The sequence below is a fragment of the Chanodichthys erythropterus genome, chromosome 20 (genome assembly GCF_024489055.1).
Source record: "Chanodichthys erythropterus isolate Z2021 chromosome 20, ASM2448905v1, whole genome shotgun sequence".
Classification (NCBI taxonomy): domain Eukaryota; kingdom Metazoa; phylum Chordata; class Actinopteri; order Cypriniformes; family Xenocyprididae; genus Chanodichthys; species Chanodichthys erythropterus.
The window spans coordinates 20,887,002-20,910,415 of record NC_090240.1 but is presented as its reverse complement, the minus strand read 5'-3'; the positions used below and the strand labels follow the sequence as shown (position 1 = coordinate 20,910,415).

General features: G+C 36.3%; 2 protein-coding genes across 2 annotated transcripts in view; one reads left to right on the top strand and one right to left on the bottom strand.

Moving 5' to 3' along the window:
* Positions 1 to 1,623: 1,623 nt before the first annotated feature.
* dffa (DNA fragmentation factor, alpha polypeptide) lies at positions 1,624 to 7,501 on the bottom strand. Its single transcript, XM_067371427.1, has 6 exons — positions 7,203 to 7,501; positions 5,825 to 5,983; positions 5,586 to 5,740; positions 5,274 to 5,463; positions 4,885 to 5,009; positions 1,624 to 3,281 (listed from the first exon to the last, which is right to left on the bottom strand). Exons 1-6 carry the CDS (start codon positions 7,294 to 7,296, stop codon positions 3,066 to 3,068), a joined length of 939 nt encoding a protein of 312 aa, XP_067227528.1. The 5' UTR covers positions 7,297 to 7,501; the 3' UTR covers positions 1,624 to 3,065.
* A 366-nt stretch (positions 7,502 to 7,867) lies between these two features.
* The window catches only part of pex14 (peroxisomal biogenesis factor 14), an 89,512-nt gene continuing 73,965 nt past the window's right edge, over positions 7,868 to 23,414 (top strand). The window contains exons 1-2 of the mRNA XM_067370900.1: positions 7,868 to 7,937; positions 12,600 to 12,644. Coding sequence (XP_067227001.1) covers positions 7,902 to 7,937; positions 12,600 to 12,644 — 81 coding nt within the window. The 5' untranslated portion in view covers positions 7,868 to 7,901. The remainder of the gene's footprint in view (positions 7,938 to 12,599; positions 12,645 to 23,414) is intronic.

Genomic DNA, 23,414 nt, shown 5'->3' with positions numbered 1-23,414 from the left:
ACAGACTACTACATAAAATCAGTGGTCACTCTATATATCCCAGTAAATAGGTCTTGGTAAGATGACATTTAAATGCTTAATTTCATGTTCAAAGCACTGTAGTTTTAATTGTGGGGGCAATGCAATGCAATGATTGAGAGATGTATAAAATATATGTATATATATATATATATATATATATATATATATATATATATATATATATATATATATATATATATATATATATAATAGATCCATTTTTCTAAAAAAACAAACAAAAATGATGTATGAATAATCATGTAAATCTAAGTTCCATCAGTCCAGTAAATGTTCATCTTAAAATATATATAAAAACAAAAAGTTATTCTTGTTTATTCATCATTAAAGGGTTAGTTCACCCAAAAATGAAAATTCTGTCATTTATTACTTACCCTCATGCCGTTCCACACCCGTAAGACCTTCGTTCATCTTCGTAACGCAAATTAAGATATTTTAGTTGAAATCCGATGGCTGCGTGAGGCCTTCATAGCCAGCAGTGACATTTCCTCTCTCAAGATCCATAAAGGTACTAAAAACATATTTAAATCAGTTCATGTGAGTACAGTGGTTCAATATTAATATTATAAAGTGACGAGAATATTTTTGGTGCACCAAAAAAAAATTAAATAACGACTTATATAGTGATGACCGATTTCAAAACACTGCTTCAGGAAGCTTCGGAGCGTTATGAATCTTTTGTGTCGAACCAGCGGTTCGGAGCACCAAAGTCACGTGATTTCAGCAGTTTGTCGGTTTGACACGGGATCCGAATCATGATTTGACACGCTGATTCATTTATGCTCCGAAGCTTCATGAAGCATTGTTTTGAAATCGGCCATCACTAAATAAGTCGTTATTTTGTTTTTTTGCCGCACCAAAAATATTCTCGTCGCTTTATAATATTAATATTAAACCACTGTACGCACATGAACTGATTTAAATATGTTTTTAGTACCTTTATGGATCTTGACAGAGGAAGTGACATTACTCCCTATGAAGGCCTCACTGAGCCATCGGATTTCAACAAAAATATCTTAATTTGTGTTCCGAAGATTAACGAAGGTCTTACGGGTGTGGAACGGCATGAGGGTGAGCAATAAATGACGTTATTTCATTTTTGGTTGAACTAACCTCATTCTGTATTCTCATTTTATATCTTGCTTCCACCTGTAAATCTCAGTATGCCACCAGGATTCAGTGAATGATCAATGCACTGTGGTTGTGCCCTGCATGACACAGCCAATCCATCATGCAACAACAGACCCCGGTTGAAGCTTGTCACGCTTGTCTGGTAGAGAGTACATAATTCACAGTTGATTTGCTTGCTTCTGGTGGTCAGTGTTCAGTGATAAGAGGGCAGGGTGGTCACAGTGTCACGCATTGATCCGGCACACTGACATTATACCAACAGTCAGTGGCAGCTAATAAAAAAGGTTCCTTAAAAAGAGCATTTAGTCTTGCTGCTTATTTCCTAATACATCAAATTCACATTATAAAGAAGAGAAGACTTGCCATTATAACTACTACACACAAATAGGAAGCTTGTCAAAAAGGTAAGGTAAAAATGATCAGAATAAAGACATGACTTTGCAACAGGCTTGTCTTTATTTTGATTACTGAAGGAAAATGTTTAAAATCATCTGTTAAGGGTTTCAAGATAGGAAGCCCATTACTAGAACAGGTCTGCATACGTACTAGTCTAATGAATTCCTCAGGAACATCTCTACATCCCTGTTCAAGTGATATTCTGATCACTAGCATATAGTCTAACAATAGCCAGAATTCAAAACTTCAAAAGTAAAAAAAAAAAAAAACAGCACTAAGACAGTCCGACTGGCTTCAGAACCCCGCCCAACACCAATCAACATGCTCATTACAACGTAAGGTAGAACTACATCCGCACGGAAAAAAAGATGCTTTTAACAAGGCATTCTTTGTGAATAGGTACAGACCAGCAGCTCTCTTCATTAGTTTATCAGCAAATGGTTATTTTATCTATGCATTACCAATGCTCTCTGACAATCTAAAGTATTTTTTTATTCATTATAGAACTTGGAAATACAATTTATATTCATGCCCAAAATTAAATGTCAAAAGTCTAAAAAGATTATTTTATATCAATAATGTTTCAACTAGTGTTGTGAACAGTACCACAACAAAATGAGCACCCCATGGGCTTAACTGCTAACATTTCCAATTTGACACAGTTAGTGAACCCTGCAATACCACTGTAATACATTCCTTCCCTAAACAATATCAGAAAGCAGCATTAAATGCTTCTATTAGGTATTTAAATGTCACGTCTGCCAGCATATATTACAGGAGATTAAATTAAGATTGGATGTTGTATTTGGTACAATCAATAATGAATAATTTAACTCTCTTTTGAAATAATTATTAACAGATTTTCAGAAAAATGTTTACTTGCTTTATGTTTTTCACCAATTAACTTTTAAATTACATAGGATTGTTATCATCAAACAATCCCCTGAATGTCTGGTGGTGACTTAAATGAATGTATAAGAAACATGGAATTTTATAAATTACCTCTCTGTATGTATTACGTGTTTTTAAAAAAATCACTTTATGCATTACTGACAAAAGAAAATGGTAACACTTTACAATAAGGTTCATTAATTAACTACATTAGTTAACATGAACTAATAATGAATTGCTATTCTACAGCATTTATTAATCTTGTTAATGTTCATTTCAACATTTACTAATATATTATGAAAATCAAGAGTTGTATTTGTTAACATTAGTTAATGCACTGTGAAGTAACATGAACAACTATGAACAGCTGTATTTTTATTAACTAACATTAACAAAGAAAACAATAGTTCTTAATCCATAACAGTGGCTTTGACATTTCCATAAAATATAGGCTACTATAATCAGTAAAATAATCAGTATCCAAAAATTAAAAAAGCAATGTCTAAGCTCAAGTTTTTTATTATTATTATTATTATTTTATTTTTTTACATGAAATGTAATGAAGTGGTCCAAGAATATAAACTAGAATATATATATCTTGTATATCGTCAGCGTGTGTGTTCTTTTCTGCGTTTAGCTCGGGTGTCTCTCTCAGCTTGTGGTTGTGAAGTGGACTGGTTTTGAGCGCTGAGGGATTGCAGAGCTTGAACTCGATGTAGGCGTTTACTGAGCTCACTTTCACATGCCTGGACCAGCGCTGATGTCCTTTCACTGTCCCGGCCCAACACCTCCATCATGACCTCCACTCCTTGTTTCACCACCATCTGCATAAACAAATACATCCATTTATGAGACAATAATACTAAATTAGCACTCTTAACCAAACATGCAAAAAACAAAAATATTTTTTTTAATTAATATTAACTAATAGGAATTTAGCTTTTGCAAAAACACCTTTATATTTATTATTAATTATTATTTTTATATTTTTTATTAAACTGTATGACAGATATTATACTCCTGTATCTTACATTCATTCCACTGAAAAGAGTGAGTGCCCCCTACTGATATATGACTGAAAGTACTTTTTTTTTTTTATATTCAGTCAACATGACATCAAAATTGACCCTAAGATATGTAATGCCAACTTTTCACAAGCCAATCAATTCCCAGTGGATGAAAAATTGAAGGCAGGACTTCAGGTTTTTATTGAATATCCTGTTACACTCTGAAATATGTCAGATTACAGAAGTAGAATGGGTTGTTAATGGTGTTCATGTCTTTCATTCTCTAGTGTAAAATAAAACTTGTATTATCTATTCTAAATTATATCTATGCACATCATTATTTTTTTTTTTAAATTCATGTACCCTCATAATCTTTAATCAAAATAACTTCCCACTCCATCTCTCAGTGACATCTCTTCTCTTCTCTGATGAAGTGTTTACTGGCGTGAGTCCGGGACCATCTGTCACTCATATGAGATCACAGCAATAGCAAACCACAACCACTTAGATACACTACTGTGCAAAAGTCTTAGGCATGTCAGTATTTTTACCCCCCAAAAAATGGTTTTAACCCAGTTATTTCTATCTTTTGCTGTAGTGTGCAGTAGGAAATATCAGTTTACATTTCCAAACATTCATTTTGCCATTAATTGTAATAATCCCAGTGAGATTTATGTAAGCACAAGGAATCTAACAATAGCTTGTGCTCCTCACAGAGATCTGATCTCACCATCATCGAATCCGTCTGTGATTACATGAAGAAACAGATGAAACTGAGACAAACTAAATCCAGAAGAACTGTGGCCGTGTCTCGAAGATGCTTGAAGAAACTGACCTGCAAAGCTACAGTACTGTGAGAAGTTTTAGGTTTGTGTAAAAATGTGTGAGGATGCTTTCAAAAATTCTGTTATTTATCAATGAACTTCTATTAATCAAATCAATATTTGGTGTGACCACCCTTTGTGTTTAAAACTAAACTATTTTTCAGGTAGCTTTGCAGGTCGGTTTCTTCAAGTGTCTTGGAGATATGGCCACAGTTCTTCTGGATTTAGTTTGTCTCAGTTTCATCTGTTTCTTCATGTAATCACAGACAGACTCGATGATGAAGAGATCAGATATCAGTGTGGAGCACCGGCTGTTGTCAGACTGCTTGTGCATACAAAAATCTCACTGGATTATTACAATTAATGGCAAAATGAATGTTTAGAAATGTGAACTGATATTTCCTACCGACACACTACAGCAAAAGATATAAATAACTGGCTTAAAACCCTTTTTGAAAATACTGACGTGCCTAAGACTTTTGCACAGTACTATATACGTCACAATAGGGAAGAAAAGACTATCACAACTTGTGTTTCATGCAGATTTTGGGAAATTGTGGGAGATCTTACAACACCGTTGTGGCTGGATATCATACCTGTAGCTCTTCATTGGACAGTCTGGTCTCTGGGTATTTTTTGTCCTTCAGAACCATTAGCGTAGTGGAGCTGAACCCTGCTGCGGCCTCCACCTGCACCCCATCCGTCTCATCTAGTTTAGCGCCTGCAGCAATGACAGTGGTTAACATCCCGAAAGCGCTGAAAAGATTAGGGCTGTCACTACAACAGATAAGCTGTTGATCATCCAAGCTGCTACTTTTCTTCATCCCACCAAGTACTGATAAAATCAACTTGTACGAACTGGTACAATATTTAGAAATAGCTCAGCGACACCATCTAGTGGCATCAACATTACAGCAAATAACCTGATGTCACTGTTCATTTGGGGATTTTTCATGTATTGCTGGTACTTTAAACACATTCCTACATTCTTCTTGTGGGTCCAAGGTGCCTTCTTGCTCCATGGCTTTCAAATAGAGCCTCAGTAACTCTTTGGACTGTCTTTCTTCTTCCTTGCGGTCCAGCATTCTCTGCAGCGTGTCCTGTAGGACCTGGGTTTTCTGCTGTGAGAAGTCCAACGCCGCAGCCAGATCGGAGCATGGCACATCAATCAAACTCTGTAACACATTTTTATACAATTATTCTCTGAAAACCACAGTAAAACATTAGCTATTTACACATATATGTAAATGACAGTGGTCAGATATGTTGCAAAATAAAAAGCAAGAATCAAGCTGACCTGTAGATCTGCCTCGGACATGAGGATAATACTGGCCAAGTCCTGTCTGAGCTGTTTTGCCAAACTGTGCCAAGATTCAATCCCATCAACATGGTCTATTCCATCTACCTCCAGACTAGCAGACACTCTATAATGCTGTGCTGTCCCTCCATCGGCTAGACAAAACAGATCAGTTTAGATTAGCACTGATGAGCTGAAAATATAATAATAAAATCATCCTGGGATAGGCTATATCTCACTTTGATGAGTTTGCATCCATATTTCATAGGCATGCAACAGCATAAATTTTGTATTTGCTGGGAGACACAGAAAGTAAGCCTCGTCTTCTACGATGGTCCCATCTTCTTCTAGCACCACTGAGACTGAGGCACTGGGACTAAACCCCAGAGCCTCACCACCTGTGGGTTTCAGAGATAAAGAGAATGTGTCAAATGACAAATAGAGCATATGATGAACTGTCAACCCTTAGAAATGAGTAATGGCTTATTTGATGTATTTTGTTTGTTTGCTTGCTTTTTAATGCCATGCCAGCTTCTTTGGCTATTTTCACAGTGCATAATAAGTTATTTAATAAAAGGAGTTATTCAACTTAAGCCGGAAGCGCTGCACTGTGTTTACTAGGTGAATAGTGTAGGAGACTGACATGGAAAAGAAGAAATTGTTGAATAAAGTCGTTATTTTTGTTTGATTTTTGCAGACAAACGTCTCGGCACTTCATTAAGGTTGAACCACTGTAGTTTCATGGACTATTTTAACGATGTCTTTACTACCTTTCTGGGTCTTGAAAGTGGTAATAACATTGCAGTCTATCAGAGGAAAGAAAGCTCTCAGATTTCATCCAAAATATCTTAATTTGTGTAAGTTGAACGAGGGTCTTAGTTTTGAACAACATGAGAGTGAGTAAATGATGACAGAATTTTCATTTTTGGGTGAACTAACCCTTTAACATATTCAGAGGTGATGCAAAATACATTAAAGTATGGGAAAAACATTAAAGAATGTATGTAATGTAACATTAATTTTAATGTCATTCTTTACTAAACTATTAACACGATAGCATGTCAATGCACCTGATTATTTCAGTTTAAGTGCTATATACATTCATATTATATATATTATTAAATATATATTATATTTATAGTATTTTAAACTTATAATGAATAATATTTTTTAAGGATGGGAGAGAAAAAAAAAAAAAATTTTCTCTCTCCAACAATTCTGAACCGATTCCGAACCGAAATGCAAAAATTATTATTATTATTATAATTTTTATACATAATCATATATGATCTTTTTCTTATTATTACTTTAATCCATTAATTAAACATTTTTTTGCTCTGATGTGTCTATATTGATCTTTGTTCTAAAATTATTGATCTTTATGTTCTCAAATTTTTCTCTAACATTTCTCTTTAAATTAAGCCCTATGTAAACACTTTGAAATACCACCGTGTAAAGCGTGCTATATAAATCAATTTGCCTATATTAAATGTTTATTAATCATTTTTATTTATATGTGAATGCTAAGTTTTTAACAGCGTAACGTTACTTATTAGCATAAACTTTCACTTCTAACTTAATTCAGGGTGAAGCAAACTCATTTATTTTCAAACCCACCTTTTAATTTGAGTTGATCCAGAGAGCTCACCGCCAGCCCATAACACTTCTGTCGGCTAACGTTACATACTTTACATGCTTTTAATTCTGTCATGATAGTCAAAGTTCAAAGTTCATAATTTAGTATCTTCAGCGCTTCACAACTCGTTCTTGGGTGTTATTTTTGTGTCTAAAGCCTCATAAATCACATTATACTTAATATTCTCAGCATATGTTTGACACTGTATTTCAAGAATTGAAAATAAACATATTTTGGCTTCCGTGTTATGAAACGTGCTGATAGAAATGAAACAGCTTGTTTTGCGATGTGAACGAATCGTTCTTTTGATTAAAATCTTTTTAGTGAATCAATTGAACCGATTCCCAAAAGCGGACTGAAGTCTTGCTCTTCATCCCAACGTGCATACTATCCACCCTATCCGGCCTAAATAGTATGGAATATTACTAATGTCACATATTGTTTAGGATGGATAGTATATACATTAAGACGCAGACTTGGTAAAATAATCATCACTTTGAACTGGTTCTTTGAAATTAACTGTTCAAAAGAACCGATCGGACTGAATGACTCGAACTAATGTATCACCAGTTCAGACCAAAGCCATTGAAAGAAGAATCTCTCTCAATGGCTTTGGTTCAGACAAAAGTAATCGAGCACCGTTTGAACCATTAGCGTCGTTAGCTAGCAGCTCTGAGAAGATGGCATCTCCAGACCAACCTGACCAGCAAAATCAGGTAGTTGATAAAATTCCTTCAGTTAGCAATATGTATTTTGAGTTCGGCTGTGGACCTGCATAGTAAACGCACAATTTATCACGTTTTAATTATTGATAAGCTCATAATCTGGCTGTTCCATCATGTTGTTTTGAAAAAAGTTTTAGCTGGTTTGCTAGCGTCCTGCTCACTGTCATCCCATGCAGTCCTACAGATGTGTGTGACAGGTGCAGGGCAGGCCACAGAGAATAGCGCATATAGGCGATTCTCTGCAGATTCTCTCAGTGTGTCAGGCTCTGTGAAAACTATAGAAGCGCCTTGAAGACAGTTATCACCTATTATCTGTTATGTTCAGTTAGGGGACATTGACCCTGAAAACATGACACAGGTCACATCAGGGACGTAGCCATCATTTTAAAAGTGAGGGAGACAGAAATATCAAGTGTAGCAGTATTTATTTATTTTTTTTAACCAGTAATGGACAGCTTTTTTTCTTATCTCTTGAATTTAATTGGCTAAGAAATCGAATGCACTGCTGAAAAATAACCTAAAGTATTTTTCCTGTATTTTCCTAATGACAATTTTATGATTTATGTACTACAAACACTTGTGCATAGATTGTATTATATTGTATGTGGATGTAAATATATATCACAAAATAAGGCTGAAAATATGTTGTATAGTTTCTATACTGTAATAAAGGCTGTCAATTAGCACTGCATTATTCATATACTTTATTAAAATACCCCGAGATGGCTTAAAACACAATAAATCACATTTTCGTAATCGAGTGTTTATTGTCAAAACGTTTCTGCTTTTTATTCAGCTGCAGCGATAGCTGGATGCCTGTGTCCAAATAAGGGATTTTCTGGAACTTCATAAGTAATTACTTCTATGAGTCCGTTTTGGACTTTCTGCGAGAGAGCGCCCTCCGGCTTCCAGTATGAATTAAACTTACATTACATGAGTGTTAGCGCTCCATAATGCTTACATTGCTTCATTTTGGGTAAGAATAAAACATTAAGTCTCACATAGAATATCTTGTCTCTTTGAATTTGAATTTAGATTTATTCAAATTGGCCCATGAACTTGTCTAAAAAAGTGTGGGGGATGTTTTATTAAAAGTGCAGGGCACGTCCCCCATGTATTCTATGCTCATGTGTCACTTTTAGTCCTCCATGTCAGTCAAAGTTTTTTTTCTTTCTGTGTTTTCAGCTAACGTACAGGAATAAGCTTTATTCATGCAATGTATAAGCTACGAATTAAAGGGTTAGTTCACCCAAAAATGAAAATTCTGTCATTAATTACTCTCATGTTGTTCCACACCCCTAAGACCTTCGTTCATCTTCAGAACACAAATTAAGATATTTTTGATGAAATCTGAGAGATCTCTGACTCCTCCATAGACATCAATTCAATTACCACTTTCAAGGCCCAGAAAGCTAGTAAAGACGTGACTACAGGGATTCAACTTAATTTTATCAAGCGATGAGAATACCTTTTGTGTGCAAAAACAAAACCAAAATAACGACTTTATTCAACAAATTCGTCTCTTCTCTTTCATTCTCGTACACTGTTTATGTTATACAGTGCAGTGTTTCTGGTTTCTATGTCAGAACGCTGACTCATTATTAGCCGGCTCCTGTGACAGCATCACACGCATGCGTCATGCTGCTCACGCGAACAGCGTCAGCCAATACGGAGCCGGCATTCTGACCAGAAACCGGAATTGACTCATTGACTGTTTATTCTTAAGCATTTTTCTCTATTAATACTATTATATAAACATAAGTTTTCATAATAAATAATAGGTGAATTTAGATGCTTATTTTTAATTAGTTTATTGTAAGTAATACAGGATACCTGGCTTGTATTCTGAATACTAGTTGACAACATTTGCTAAGTTTTGTTCAGTAACCATGTTGGTGCAGTGTGAAAATGACAGTTTTGATTCTTAACATGCTAAATTTGTTGCCAAATTTAGAATGTTTGAAGTGTTGCCGTTTGTTGGGACAGTGTGAACCAGCCTGAATAAGAAGTTCAGTGTGTGTGCTAATATTTTCCCTGTTGTTGGGAGTACTGAGTCTCTCAGTCTATGTCACACATAGCAAACAGTGTAGCCAAGGTTAAATATTTCTGCACGTAAAAGATAGTAATGTATACTTTTGTGGTAAGTAATTTTTTATTTTTTATTTTTTTTGAAAGAAATTGATTCGGTAACACTTTTTTTTTTATTTTTATTTTTTTTTAACTAGTTGCTTATTAGTATGCATATTACTAGAATATCGGCTGTTTGTTAGTAATTATTAAACACATATTAATGCCTTATTCATTCTGCTTGACCTTATTCTACATTCTTAGTCCTACCCAATACCTAAACTTAACAACTAATTTACTAGGTATTAATAAGCAGCAGTAAATTAGGAGTTTATTGAGGGAAAAGTCATAGTTAATAGTGAATACATGTTCCCTATACTAAAGTGTTACCATTGATTCTTTTACGGTATTTAGAAAGGGTACATTAAAGCTAGGGTGTGCAACTTCGTAGAGCGTAAGATCCCACCCTCCCTTCAGTACCCTCTCCAAAGCTACGTCTCCTCCTAAAGACATGAATGCACACAGCAGATTTTGCAAAGCGTCCCGAGAGATGGCATTAAATTACCTCATGTTTCAAAGCACAAAACATTATAATAATATGAATGTAAACAACTCAGAGAGCTCTGACCAAAGTCCCTTTCAAGAAAAGTCTGTTCACTCGGTGGCCGTATTTGCAACGTCTCCCACCAGCTATTTCAGGCATCCAAGACCAAGTCCTATATACTTGAAAAGGAGAATCCTTAAATCTCAAAAACTGATTGCTAAACTCACAATTAAATAACATATTTAAAATCGGCAACAAAATCTGACATGGACTGTCCCATAAATGTTGTTTCTTACCCTCAGATAGCTTTAAAAAAAGTATTTTTCAGACTACATCTGCCAAATTGGGACTTAATCCGCCAAATTGCGTGTTGCGCTTTCATCCATTCATGAGTAATATGCGTGTTATATGATCTTTGAATATCTAAAGTCTTTGCTTGTACCACCTGACTGCTGCAGATTAATTTGAGCATTGATAGTGTTGACATAGAAATGACCATAGAGTCTGAGGACATGAACAGCTCCGTGTAGAACGTCAGGGGTGTTATCTCGTAATTACGACATGGCGTGAACACAGCATGAGCTCGTTTTGGTTCAGGAGGAACTGTAAAATGCAGCTGCTGCTTTGTTTTTGCTGCTTACTCTGTTACGCCTCATGAAACATGCTGACGGCGTGTGATGTCTGTCACAGGTTGACAGGCAGGTAGGGACTGAATGCAATGATTGGATGAACATTTTTTGGTCCTCTGACTTCCACAGAAGATCAGTTAGATAGCTATTATTATTAAAAGTAGTCTAAATATTAAAAATATGTATTATATTTTAATATTTAGACTATTTTTTATTAAAAATTGCTATCTGATTGTGAAGTTTCAACCAGTATAACAAAAAGTGTTGCCTACCCTAGCTTTAAAAATAATCTTTTTTTTTTAAATATATTTTATATTTTTATATTCTTTAAAAATCCTGAAAAAACACTTCCACACTCTCCACATTTCATTAAGCAGCACAATTATTATAAACTAAAAAAAAAAAAAAAAAAAAAATCCAAGAGGCAAATCAGCATATTAGAAAGATTTCTGAAGGATCATGAAATTAGAGATTTGCTATTGCAGTAAAAAAAAAAAAAAAGTAAAATATATTAAAATAGAAAACAGTTATTTTTAATTGTAATACTATTTCACAGTATTATAAAAGAGTCTTCTTTCAAAAACACTAATAATCTTACTGACCACAAAATTTTGAATGGTAGTGTTAAAACTGTTGCTGTTGTGCCCTTGAGCCCTCGAAATTGCTTTAGAGAGACTAAAACGTTTACAGTATGCCAGTGATACTTATAAGAGTCAATTGAATGGCTAATTAGTAAATTAAACATCCTATTTTGAACTTTTCAGGCTTACTTAGTGCTCTAAAGTGGATCTGATGATCATCATCTAGATCCACTGAACTAAAACTTTGATGCCTACAAAGAAAGTTCCAGTCCTGGCTCAATTGCAGATGTTGATAAAGGCAGGAGTGTTAGTTGCATCTAATGGTAATCAGTAATAGAGTAAACTCTATAGTCTGTCAAGAACTGTATCACAATGTATAGACATTAAGGTTAGTGAAACTTGAGTTTCACCTCTTGCAGGCTAATGGAGAAAGGCATCATTGAGTTGTGTATAGGTGAAGAGACATCATAAGGACTATAAACCTTTAATTAATCTCAGATTTATGATAGGTCTCGTCTGATCTGGATCCCATCATTTCTTACCCCACCATTTTTGAAAGAAGTCTTTTACCAAGCTTCAAGTCTCACCAAGGCTGCGTTTATTTGATCAAAAAATATTGTGAAATACTATTACAATTTAAAATTACTTTTATTGCTGGCAGAGCTGAATTTTTTACAAGTCATTACTCTGCAAAAAAAATGTTAAATGTCTATGGTTAGAGTTGTCATTTAATTTGAGTCTAGCTCTGTGCTGTACTTTACTAGAATCAAATGTATGTCATAAATTCTACCACTAGATGGCGCTGTAACACAAGGCTACTTGTTTCTTTCAGAATGCTGCTCCAGCCAGAGAAGATACGGCTCCAAGAGAAGCGCTGGTAAGTTTTTATGAGTCCGGCTAACCAGTACTCATTATTCTCTACATAGTGTCTTGCTGAAACACTGAATAATATATTTTTTTAAAGAATTGGTTTGCATAACCATTATTATTATCACCATATGCTTAGAATGCAATAGGACAAAAAACAGAAATGTTAGCAAAAATGATATTTTGTACTGCTTTTTGTTGTGTGTTGGTTGCTGTTTTACTAGTTAATTTTATAAGAATGTATAGTTCCTGCTCTGAAGTCTGATTGGACGACCCACGTTCAAGGTCCATATTTCTTGTTCATTGGTGTCTTTGATCAAATTGCTTTTGTTATTGTGTTATAGGCTGTACAGAGATTTTACCACTTTATTAGACTTATTGGTACACTGGAGTTTTACAATTTATGATACTTTTATTCAGCAAGGACACATTCAATTGATCAAAAGTGACAGTAAAGTTCTAGGCCTACTTCAATTAAATGATGTTCTTTTTAACTTTCTATTCATCAAAGAATCATATAACTTGTATCACAGCAGAACAACTGTTTTCAACGTTCATAATAAAAAAATGTTTCTTTAAAAAAAAAAAAAAACTTACTGACTCAAAATGTTTGAACAGTATGATCATGATTTTTTCATTGATAAAATGTAATTGTCAGCATGTCAGATGTCATTGACTGTAATCAGTATTTGGGGTTTACTTCAGATTACTTTAAGGAACTATTAAAGTAATGCATTACTTCTAAAAACAAAATATCTGACTTACTTTTTCAAATAAGTGTACTTTGTTTTCCCATTTATTGACTGGCACATCTCTTCTCCCCATATCGAGAGAAATCGGGAGTAAGGTGCAGAGGAATTGTATGCATTGTGTAAACATGATGGTTATTGTAGTTCTAGACTAAATGTGAGCATGCATTTACTCATCTCACTTGTACAAAAACAATTAGTATTCCTTAAAAAGATGAATACAAAATGTAAAATGCAAAAACAAAACAAAACAAAAAAAACCCCCTGCAATAATTAAATGTTAAATTAAACAAATAACAACCACATTAATAAGCAAAAATGATTTTAGATAAACATCACATTTGTATTTCATTTCACATTCATTTTTTTTTTTTATTGCTGAAGTAAAGCCGCATTTCCACCGCAGGAACTTTCCCCAGAAACTAGAGACTTTTGGGGCGCAACCATAGATGTCACTCGTAGATTTCTGAAGAGCATTTTTTGAAGTAAAAAGGCAATTTTGTCATTTGCCATTTTGTCAACGCATCATCATGCGTCACTCCTGGATAACTGAAAATGGGCAAAGAGGCGGGACGTCGTTTGAACTGAGATGCCTGGTTGCTGAAACCACGCCCGTCTAGAACAACGTGATCATGTTAGTAGGCTGAAGAAGCTATCTATCTATCTTAGACACTATCTAAAATATTAATAAAGATAAGTTATATCATTTGAAAGTTGTAAAGGTTTACTGTCAATCTACGGTGTCTTTTTTACGATATAGATGCTCCAGCAACAGTAATATTGTAATTTGTGTCGGGTGTGCAAATGACGACACGCAAAATCAAGACGTGAATTCATACCTTTGTTATGAAATAGTGATCGCGAGATGAATCCAATCCTAATGGACTTTTTACACTTGGGTAAAATGTCCATTAGTGTCCATTTAAAAACAAACAACAGCACTTTTTGTCCACAAAACCGTTAAATCCATGAAATATTGATATATTGTCCATTGTTTGCATCACATGATCTGCTCTCCATCATTGTTCTTCAAGAAATTATGCAATCTGAGCAGCATTTATGTTAAAGTATAATTTTTCAAAATAGTGAAGCAGTTTTAGTTATAACATCCAAGCAGTGCTGTCTGAGTTTGTGGTGTCTTGAGAGGTATATTCTCCAGCCATTGTCATAGTAAATCTCACGAACAATAGCCAATGCCAAGATGATCCAACAATGTGTGTTCTGTTTATCTTCTGCATGTGTTCACATGTGCACAAACATACATCTGTCTCGGCCATATAACCGACCACATTTGATAATTGTATAAAATAACCCAGAAAAAAGCACAAACAAGGAAGAGATGCCAAATTCAGGGGCTGGAATTAGCTGAGGTGACATGATGGCTCACAGACAGCAGCGGCAATCTACCAGTCACTCAAATGACCACGCCCTTAATAATGCAGAAATTTAAGGCTTAATATAAATTAAACGGATGAGTTATAAAAAAATTCACCCTCCTTAGAGTTGTCATGAAGGGCAAAATTAGTTGTATAGACCAAAACCACAATTTGTACCAGGCTGTAAAGTTGGGCATTTTAACATGGGGGTCAATTAAATTCTGCTCTCTTTTGGAGCTTGTCCCTAGTGGCCAGTCTGTGAAATGCAGTTTAAGTCACTTTCGTATTGGCTTCATGAGAAACGGGGGGAGGTTGCCGCTTGGGTGGAATTTCCCCCTCAAAAATTACATACTCACGAGGTAGTTCTTTTTCAAAGTTCAGGAACTTTCGGGGGTGGGACTTGGGCACTGAACATGTTGAATGGTTGAGTTCATGCAGCATTTTGATTGGTTGACTCCACGCAGCATTTTATTTCAACCAACATTTTAAAAGTCTGTTGCGGTGCATGCAGTAAGAGTTGTTTGCTACTTGAATCAGCAATGGAGTTTATACGACTAATGGACCGATGATGAGGTTCAAGCTTTATTAAGCTTATATGGGGAGGACGAAATCCAGCGGGAACTGGAAAGTCGCGTAAAAAGTTTCTTCCCCTGCATCCTATTCTTGTGCAATCCAGCAGCCGTCACTTTTGGTGTGAAAAGGCATTTACATTTGCAAAGTTTGTTTATTTTATTTATTCACAAACAAACGAACAAGCAAGCCCAGCCCAGAGGTGAGAAAAAGTAACGCCAAAGTGACATAATGCTGGGTTTAGACTACACAATATTTTTGTCACTGTTTCAGATTATGCGATTTTGACTCCTAAATTCTTGTGTCGTGGAAAATAAACATGTCAGACTACGCGTTGCTTCCTAACCAATCATCGCTATCCATCTTTTTAATGATGTGCATTATGTCATCGAGATGGTGGAACTAGTGACTGACTGACACAAGAGCGTGAACAAAAAATGGTTGTACTAGCCTAATGCTACCAGTACTCACCGGGTTTGCCAAAGTGCCTCCACTATCATTTGCCAGCATTTATCTTTTTTCACTCTGTCATGGTCATCCCTTGAGGAAACATAAAAGCAAGAGTATTGTTGCCATAGCTCCACGAACCTTTCCTCCGTTGCATAATTCCACCTAGCAGCACCAGTACAATCGTCTCTCTTTCGTTTCGCCATGTTTGAAAGTCAACATCGCAGATGTGACGGAAGCCGTCGTGGAGGCCCGAAAAAAAGGGCTTGCCTTCCAGTGGTTTTGATGCTAGTCTTTTTGTTGTGAAGTGTTGCAGACGCGGTGTTGGTTGTCATCCACTATATGAGATGAAATGATCGACTTTTACATCCCGACGCCCATTTTCATTTACAAATGACCACGACACCCTGCGTCAAAAGGATCGTGCCAAAATCAGGCTGATACCGTGTAGTCGGAAACCCAGCATAACGCATTAATTTCCATTAAAAGTAACTTGCGCAATTAGTTACTTTTTAGGGAGTAACGTAATATTGTAATGGATTACTTTTAAAAGTAATTTCTCCAACACTGACTAATTATCTGAAAACATTTGACCATTAATTAGTAGATGATTTAGTTGTAGGTAGTTTTGTGAAAAGACTGTATGAACGTGAATAATCCTCACCAATCCCCATAGTGTGTTTCTCAGTAGCGGAACTGCTGTCTTTCTTTTATTGCTCTTAAACTAGCAAGTTCTTGGATTATCTATGGCACATTTACTATCATTGGACAATTAGGCTGTGTATTGTTCGGTTTTGTGTGATGTGATTTTCTGCTATGAATGATATCTAGCCATGCTCAAAGCACTGTCCTTAACAGCGGGGAAAAATGCCGATTATTAAGGCTTCTTGGCTTTCTAACTGCTTGACAAGTCCCCCTTTTTTTCTCTGCTTTTCTCTTTTTGATGAGCTGCTCTTTCCCAGTTAAGTGGATTATTACAGCTCTGGATAATTCATGTCACAAGGCATTATTTGGATGGGGTGAATAATTGAAATCTGTGTCTGAAAGGATTTGATGTGGATGAGCGGAAGGGGAATAGTGGCAGGGCTGGAGGGAGGCTCTGGGCGCGAGTGCCGGGGTGTCAGGCTGGGGACACCAGTCATGTTAACAGGTTCTGACTCACCTCGCCGGATGGGCGGCCCTCGCTCCTCAGTGGCAGGCGACTCTGGCTGGAGTCTGAGCCAGAGCAGGTTTGGACCTGCACTGCACTCTGGCCTGTCACTCAAACCCAGTACCAGTCGCGTTCAGGGTTGAGCTCTCGCCTCCAGGGGTTGTGCTTCCTGGCCTGTCCCTCTCCCACACACTGTGCAGTACTTCATTATTTCTTTTCTTAACCACCCACTCACTTTTTCCTTTTCTTTCCTGTCTTGTCATTTCTTTTCCTTTTTGGTTCTTTCCTTTTTTCCATTTACCATTCATTTTCTTGTCCCTTTAATTTTCCATTTTCCTATCTTTTTCATTGCCCTTTCCTTTTTTATATTTTCCCTTTACATCTTCCTTTTTCCATTTCCCTTTTATTTTCCTTATCCTTTTCTTCCCTTTACTTTTATTTCTGTTCTTTTTCTTTTTTATTTGCTTTCCTTTTGTTATTTTATTTACATTTTTACTTTGGACAAGAAAAATATTTACATTTCCTTATTCCTTTCCTTTTAGTGTAATTTTCTTGTCTTTTTCTTTTTCATTTCCTTGGCCCTTTTCCCTTGTTCTTTTATTTCCCTTTTACACTTTTTATTTCCCTTCTGCCTTTTCTTTTCCCTTTCCCTTTACATTTCCATCTTCTCTTTTTCATTTTCTTTACTTTCTGTTCTTTACCTTTGCACTTTCCTTTTCTTTTCCCTTTTTAATTTCTATTTTCTCTTCATTTTTCCCTTTTCATTTCCATTTCCTTTGTGCTCTGTTCTTTTCCCTTTTCTTTTCCGTTATTTCCTTTTTCCCTTTACATTTTCCTATTCTTTTTTTCCCTTTTCTATACTTTGTTCTTTGCCCTTTCCTTTCCTTTTTTCCTTTTAATTTTTCTTTTTCTCTCCTTTTTCCCTTTTCAATTTCTTCTCCATTCTTTGTTTTATGTTCTTTCCCCTTTTCACTGTCATTTCCTTTTCCCTTTACATTTTTCTTTTCTCTTTTTCCTTGTCTGCACTTTTTGTTCTTTGCCTTTGCGCTTTCCTTCATTTTCCCTTTTAATTTATCTTTCATTCTCTCTCCTTTTGTCCCTTTTCATTTCCTTTTCCATTTCCTTTGCGTTCTGTTCTTTCCCTGTCATTTCCTTTTCCCTTTACATTTTTCTTTTCTCTTTTTCCTTGTCTGCACTTTTTGTTCTTTGCCTTTGCGCTTTCCTTCATTTTCCCTTTTAATTTATCTTTCATTCTCTCTCCTTTTGTCCCTTTTCATTTCCTTTTCCATTTCCTTTGCGTTCTGTTCTTTCCCTGTCATTTCCTTTTCCCTTTACATTTTCCTATTCTTTCTTTTTCCTTTCTATACTTTGTTCTTTGCCTTTGCGCTTTCCTTTTATTTTCTTCCGTTTAATTTCTCTTTCTTTTCTCTCCTTTTTTCCCTTTTCATTTCCTTTTCCATTCTTTGTTTTATGTTCTTTCCCCTTTTCTTTTCTTGGTCATTTCCTTGTCCCTTTACATTTCTCTTTTCTCTCTTTTGCCTTTTCTTTACTTCCTGTTCTTTGCCTTTTCCATTTTTTTCCTTTCCCCTTTACATTTTCCTCATACATGTCTCTCATTTTCTTTACTTTCTTTTCCTTTACCTTTTTTTTCCTCTTCCCTTTTGTCTTTCCATTCCTCTCGCCTTTTCCCTGTCATTTCCTTCATCCTTTTTCTCTTCTCCTCATGTTCCCTTTCCTTTGTCTTTTCCCCATTCTCTGTCTTCACAGTCTACACCTGAAAGTCAATATCATAAGCAAATCAGATTATTACACCATAGAAAGCCTATAAATTCCCAACTGAATAACATATCTGCATTTAAATGTAGCAGTAAAAGCCAGAGATTTAACCATATTCGTGATTGGAGGAGTTAAATATCACCTCAGGCTGTCAGAGAACCAGTGCTGTTTGCCTCGCAGAATCCATGTTTGTCAGCTCTCTGGTTTGCCTTTTAGTCTTCTGTGGTGAGCTTTCTGCCTCAAAGGTGTGTGAAAGGTTAAATATCTTTCCCTCCAGTGGTGTTTTGCGGTACCCTTCTGCGATCTACCGCCAGTGACTGTAACGCTCAGCGTGTTGGCATGGTAACTGCCGGCTCCATGGGATGCTCTCCCAGCCCTACTCTGCCCGCTGGGGCTCCACCGTGCGCCCCAAATATCACTGGCCTCCTGTGGAAAGAGCGAGGGATGCAGGAGCAGAGGGAGGAGGTGAAAGGAGGGGGAGGGGGAGAAAAAAAGGAAAGTTGTTAGAAGAACATCCCGGTCTCGCCGCAACTTCAAAAGCTCCCCTTCCCCAGGATATTAAGCAACTGTGATGAAAAATTTAGCAAGCGTTAAATAAGGCGCTTTGAAGTGATCTGTTTTGGCTCGGCAGTCTCTGAATTTCCGGAGCCCCTCTGCTGTCACCACCACGCTTGGAAAAAAAAGACAACATCCCCAAAGCCTAGGAATTGGGGTCTGCCTGACGAGATGCCTATATGTTATAGCCAGTGGCGTTGGCCATTGCCTTGACTTGGCGCTCTGTTTTAATTATGCCATTATTTTCTTTATATCGTACACCTTGCTGTTGCCTCTTGCCCTGTAGGCATGGAGACATCTGTTGCTCAAATGTTGGTTTTGAAAATGAGCTTCCACCTCACAGGGATTTGTGTAAAATAATACCGATAGCAGAAAGTATCAGTGAACCATCAGGAGCATTCATTTATAGATGAGGTTGATCCATTGGGCACTGTAGACATTTTGGGACAGCATTTCACTTTTGTTTCAATTCTGCAGTTCCTGATTATGAAACTTGAAAGTTAATTATTGAGGGAATGAGGGGTGGTTAGCCAGTAATAACCCAAAAGACTTACTCTGTGCTCACTTTCAAACTGTGCTGCAATTTAATTTGCCTGGGGATCCATCCTCGGACTTTTCTCTTTTTTCCCCCCCTTTGCTCATTACTTTAATTGTAATTGTAATCCTTTATTGGAGCTGTCTGCAGTAAAGGAGAGTTATGGTTGGCATGGGGGCACAGGCCACAGAGATATTTCATGATTGTTGGGGATGATGGTCACTAGATGGCGATGAGCGGGCCAATGAGGGGTCTCTCATTCCTGAGAGATTGCCTTGAGGATCTGGCTGGGTTGATTGAAGCAGCAAACATTGGTAGAATATATTTTCCAAAGGTTCCAGTGACTAATATGGTCCCTTTCCTCAAAGTTCTTGGCTGAAAAAAAAAAAAAAAAACTATGAATCTATTATTTGAAAGAAATGAATACTTTTATTCAGCAAGGATGCATTAATTTAGTCAAAAGTGACATCAGCATATTAGGATGATTTCTGAAGACTGGAGAAAATTCAGCTTTGCCATCACAGGAATAAAAAATATATAAAATATTAAAAAATAGAAACCATTTTTTTTTTTTTTTTTAATTGTAATAATATTTCACAGTCTTTTTTTAGGGCTGGGTTTTTGACTAAATTTTCAAGATTTGATTACAGTCTGCAATTCAATTCTGAACTCGATTTAATATGATAATATTGATTCATTTGGATATATTCAGATACATTACATTACATTAAAGTTATAATAATATTAACTTTTTAATGACATTTTCCTACTCCTGTTTTTGAAATATAATCATTTAAATAGTGGCTGTCTTAACTTGATGATAACATAATAAATGTGTAATATAATGCATATATTTAGCAAAATGCTCCTCGAGTGTTGCTAGAGTTCCTTTTTCTAGCTAACTATCAAGCCATTGAATGGATTTTCTGAGGTAAATGTAACGTTACATGACATATGTTAACAATCTGATTTATTGACGTCCTTCCACGGTTGCGTACACTGATTGCATGATTACTCTTAGGTAAGGCCGTGTGTCCACCAGAGCGTTTTTAGCCAGCTGAAAACGCTAGGCGCTCTGCTTAAAACGCCCGTCTGTGAGCGCTTGAGAGCGCTTCTGCAGCGCAGCGTTTTTTTTCCGTTGAGACTCTTTGTTGCTATGATACGGAATATCCACGGCACTGTTACTTAAAACTGATTTTTCAGGTAATTTGTTTCAGACTTAAAATGTTGACACAATGTGAAATTACTTTGCTATATATTTTCGGAGAGCAGCAATATTAATTTCTCATCCATTTTGTTTCTGTTTGTTGATGTCGCTGTACAGACAGTTGGTCGGAGTTGTATTTGTCCCGCCCCTCCTCCACTTTGATTGGACGGCTGGCTAAAAAGTGACAGTAATGAGCGCAGCGTTTTACTCAAAGTTGAACATTCTTCAACTCGAGGCGACCGGTAAAAAACGCCCAGCTCTCAGCGCTTGAGTGTGAAAAAGACGCTCAGCGCCTCGTCATGCTCCTGGCGTTTAAAAAACGCGGCGCTCCCATTGAAAACAATTGAAAAAGTACGCTCGGAGCTGGAAAAAACGCTTAGGTGGACACATGGCCTAACTTCTGTATTTTTCTGTATCCTTCCGATGTTCAGTCATTATTTTGTGCAATGACTAGTAGTAAAGCGGAAGAGATGATCAGTTGTGCCGTTTTGCTTGAACTAAGGCGCTACGGCGATCTGTCACGCCACATTAAAGAGCGCCCAATTTCTTAATAAAATTGTTTGAATTTCATAATAAAATTGACAGAATTTGAAAGCTGATACTGTTTCATATCAAAAGTATTCTAGTCACCTTTATTTATTAAGGACTTTATACAACAGATTATTTCAAAGCGGCTTTACAGGGATAAACTGGAAAATAATGATTCAATGATGCTGTAAAGCAGCTCTAAATCTGTCATGTTCATCTGAGGTCAGGTCAGTGTTGATTCAGTTTTATTCAATAACTGTGTAAAGATAATCAAATATGAAATTATAAAGCAATTATCAATTATAAAGCAGCTCTGTAGAAAGCAGTGATGTCATCGTCCAGCTCAGTTCAGTTCTCATCCAATAGTCTCAGTACAGTCAAATTAATAATATATATGTAGCAAAATATTAAGTGTCCAGTCCTCCTCTAGCCAAACGAACCAACATCATGTGGTAATGATTCCAGGCTGCATCACAAGTCAGATTATTGTTATCATTCAGAATATTTGAATATCTGAATATCTGCTCTAAGATTGGGATACATCATGCAGGCATATTTAATAAAGCACAAAGCATTAGATGGGAAGCATGCTACAAATAATGTTTGATGAAGTGTCGAGCATCATCTGAAAAGAGCATAAACTAAAAGATTGAGATTCTTGAGATTTAAAGGGTTAGTTCACCCAAAAATTGACAATTCTGTCATTTATTACTCACCCTCATGTCGTTCCACACCCGTAAGACCTTTGTTCGTGTTCGGAACACAAATTAAGATAATTTTCATAAAATCTGATGGCTCAGTGAGGCCTGCGTTGCCAGCAAGACAATTAACACTTTAAATGCCCAGAAAGCTACTAAAGACGTATTTAGACAGTGGTTCAACTTTAATGTTATGAAGCGATGAGAATACTTTTTGTGCCCCAGATAAACCCAAAATAACAACTTTATGACAATATCTAGTGATGGGCGATTTCAAAACACTGATTCATGAAGCTTTGAAACTTTACGAATCAGTGGTTCGGAGCACGTATCAAACTGCCAAAGTCAAGCCCCTCGGTGGTGAACCATGGAAATTTTGAAACAGTTATCACATAATGAAGCCTCGTTTACTGAAATCACGTGACTTTGGCGCTCCAAACCACTGATTAAAATATCTTAATATGTTCAGATGAACGAAGGTCTTATGGGTGTAGAAGGACATGAGGGTGATTAATTAATGACAGAATTTTCATTTTTGGGTGAACTAATCGTTTAAGAATTGATATTGGTTCATTAAAATGAAAATAGATTAAAATTGAGAAATTTGATATTTTCAACCCAGCTCTACAGTTTTCTACAGGAGATTTTTCATTAAAATAAATGCAGCCTTGGTGAGACTTAAAAACTTAAAATAAGTCTTACTGACCCCAAACTTTTGAACGGTAGTGTATAAATTGCATATTATCGATAAATGTAAATGTTAAAAAAATATTAATACAATAACGATATCTTGTTAGTTATATCATAATTTAGCTGACAAATCCATAGAATTGCAGGCCATTTGTTGATACCCCAGCTGAGCACCGGCACTAGCACAGTTTTGGTGGAAGACACATTGTCCTGTTCATACAGTATTTGTATTTTGGAGATGGATAAATAGGTTGAAAAATTATCGACCTCAACCCACATATTTGTGTGAGATGTGGAAGTTTATTTTGTGTTGTTGCAATTGACACTGTCGTGTCCTGAGCTGTTTGAGCTTGTGGTTAATGATACAGGAAAGGCCTGCGGTTTTATTGTTGCTGTGTTGCACTTTTCCGCCCCCACCAACCTTGTCCCAGCCGCCTTGGAGGGGCTCTGTGTGAATTTTCACTGTCACGTCCAAGGGCGAGCGGCACAGGGTCAGCTA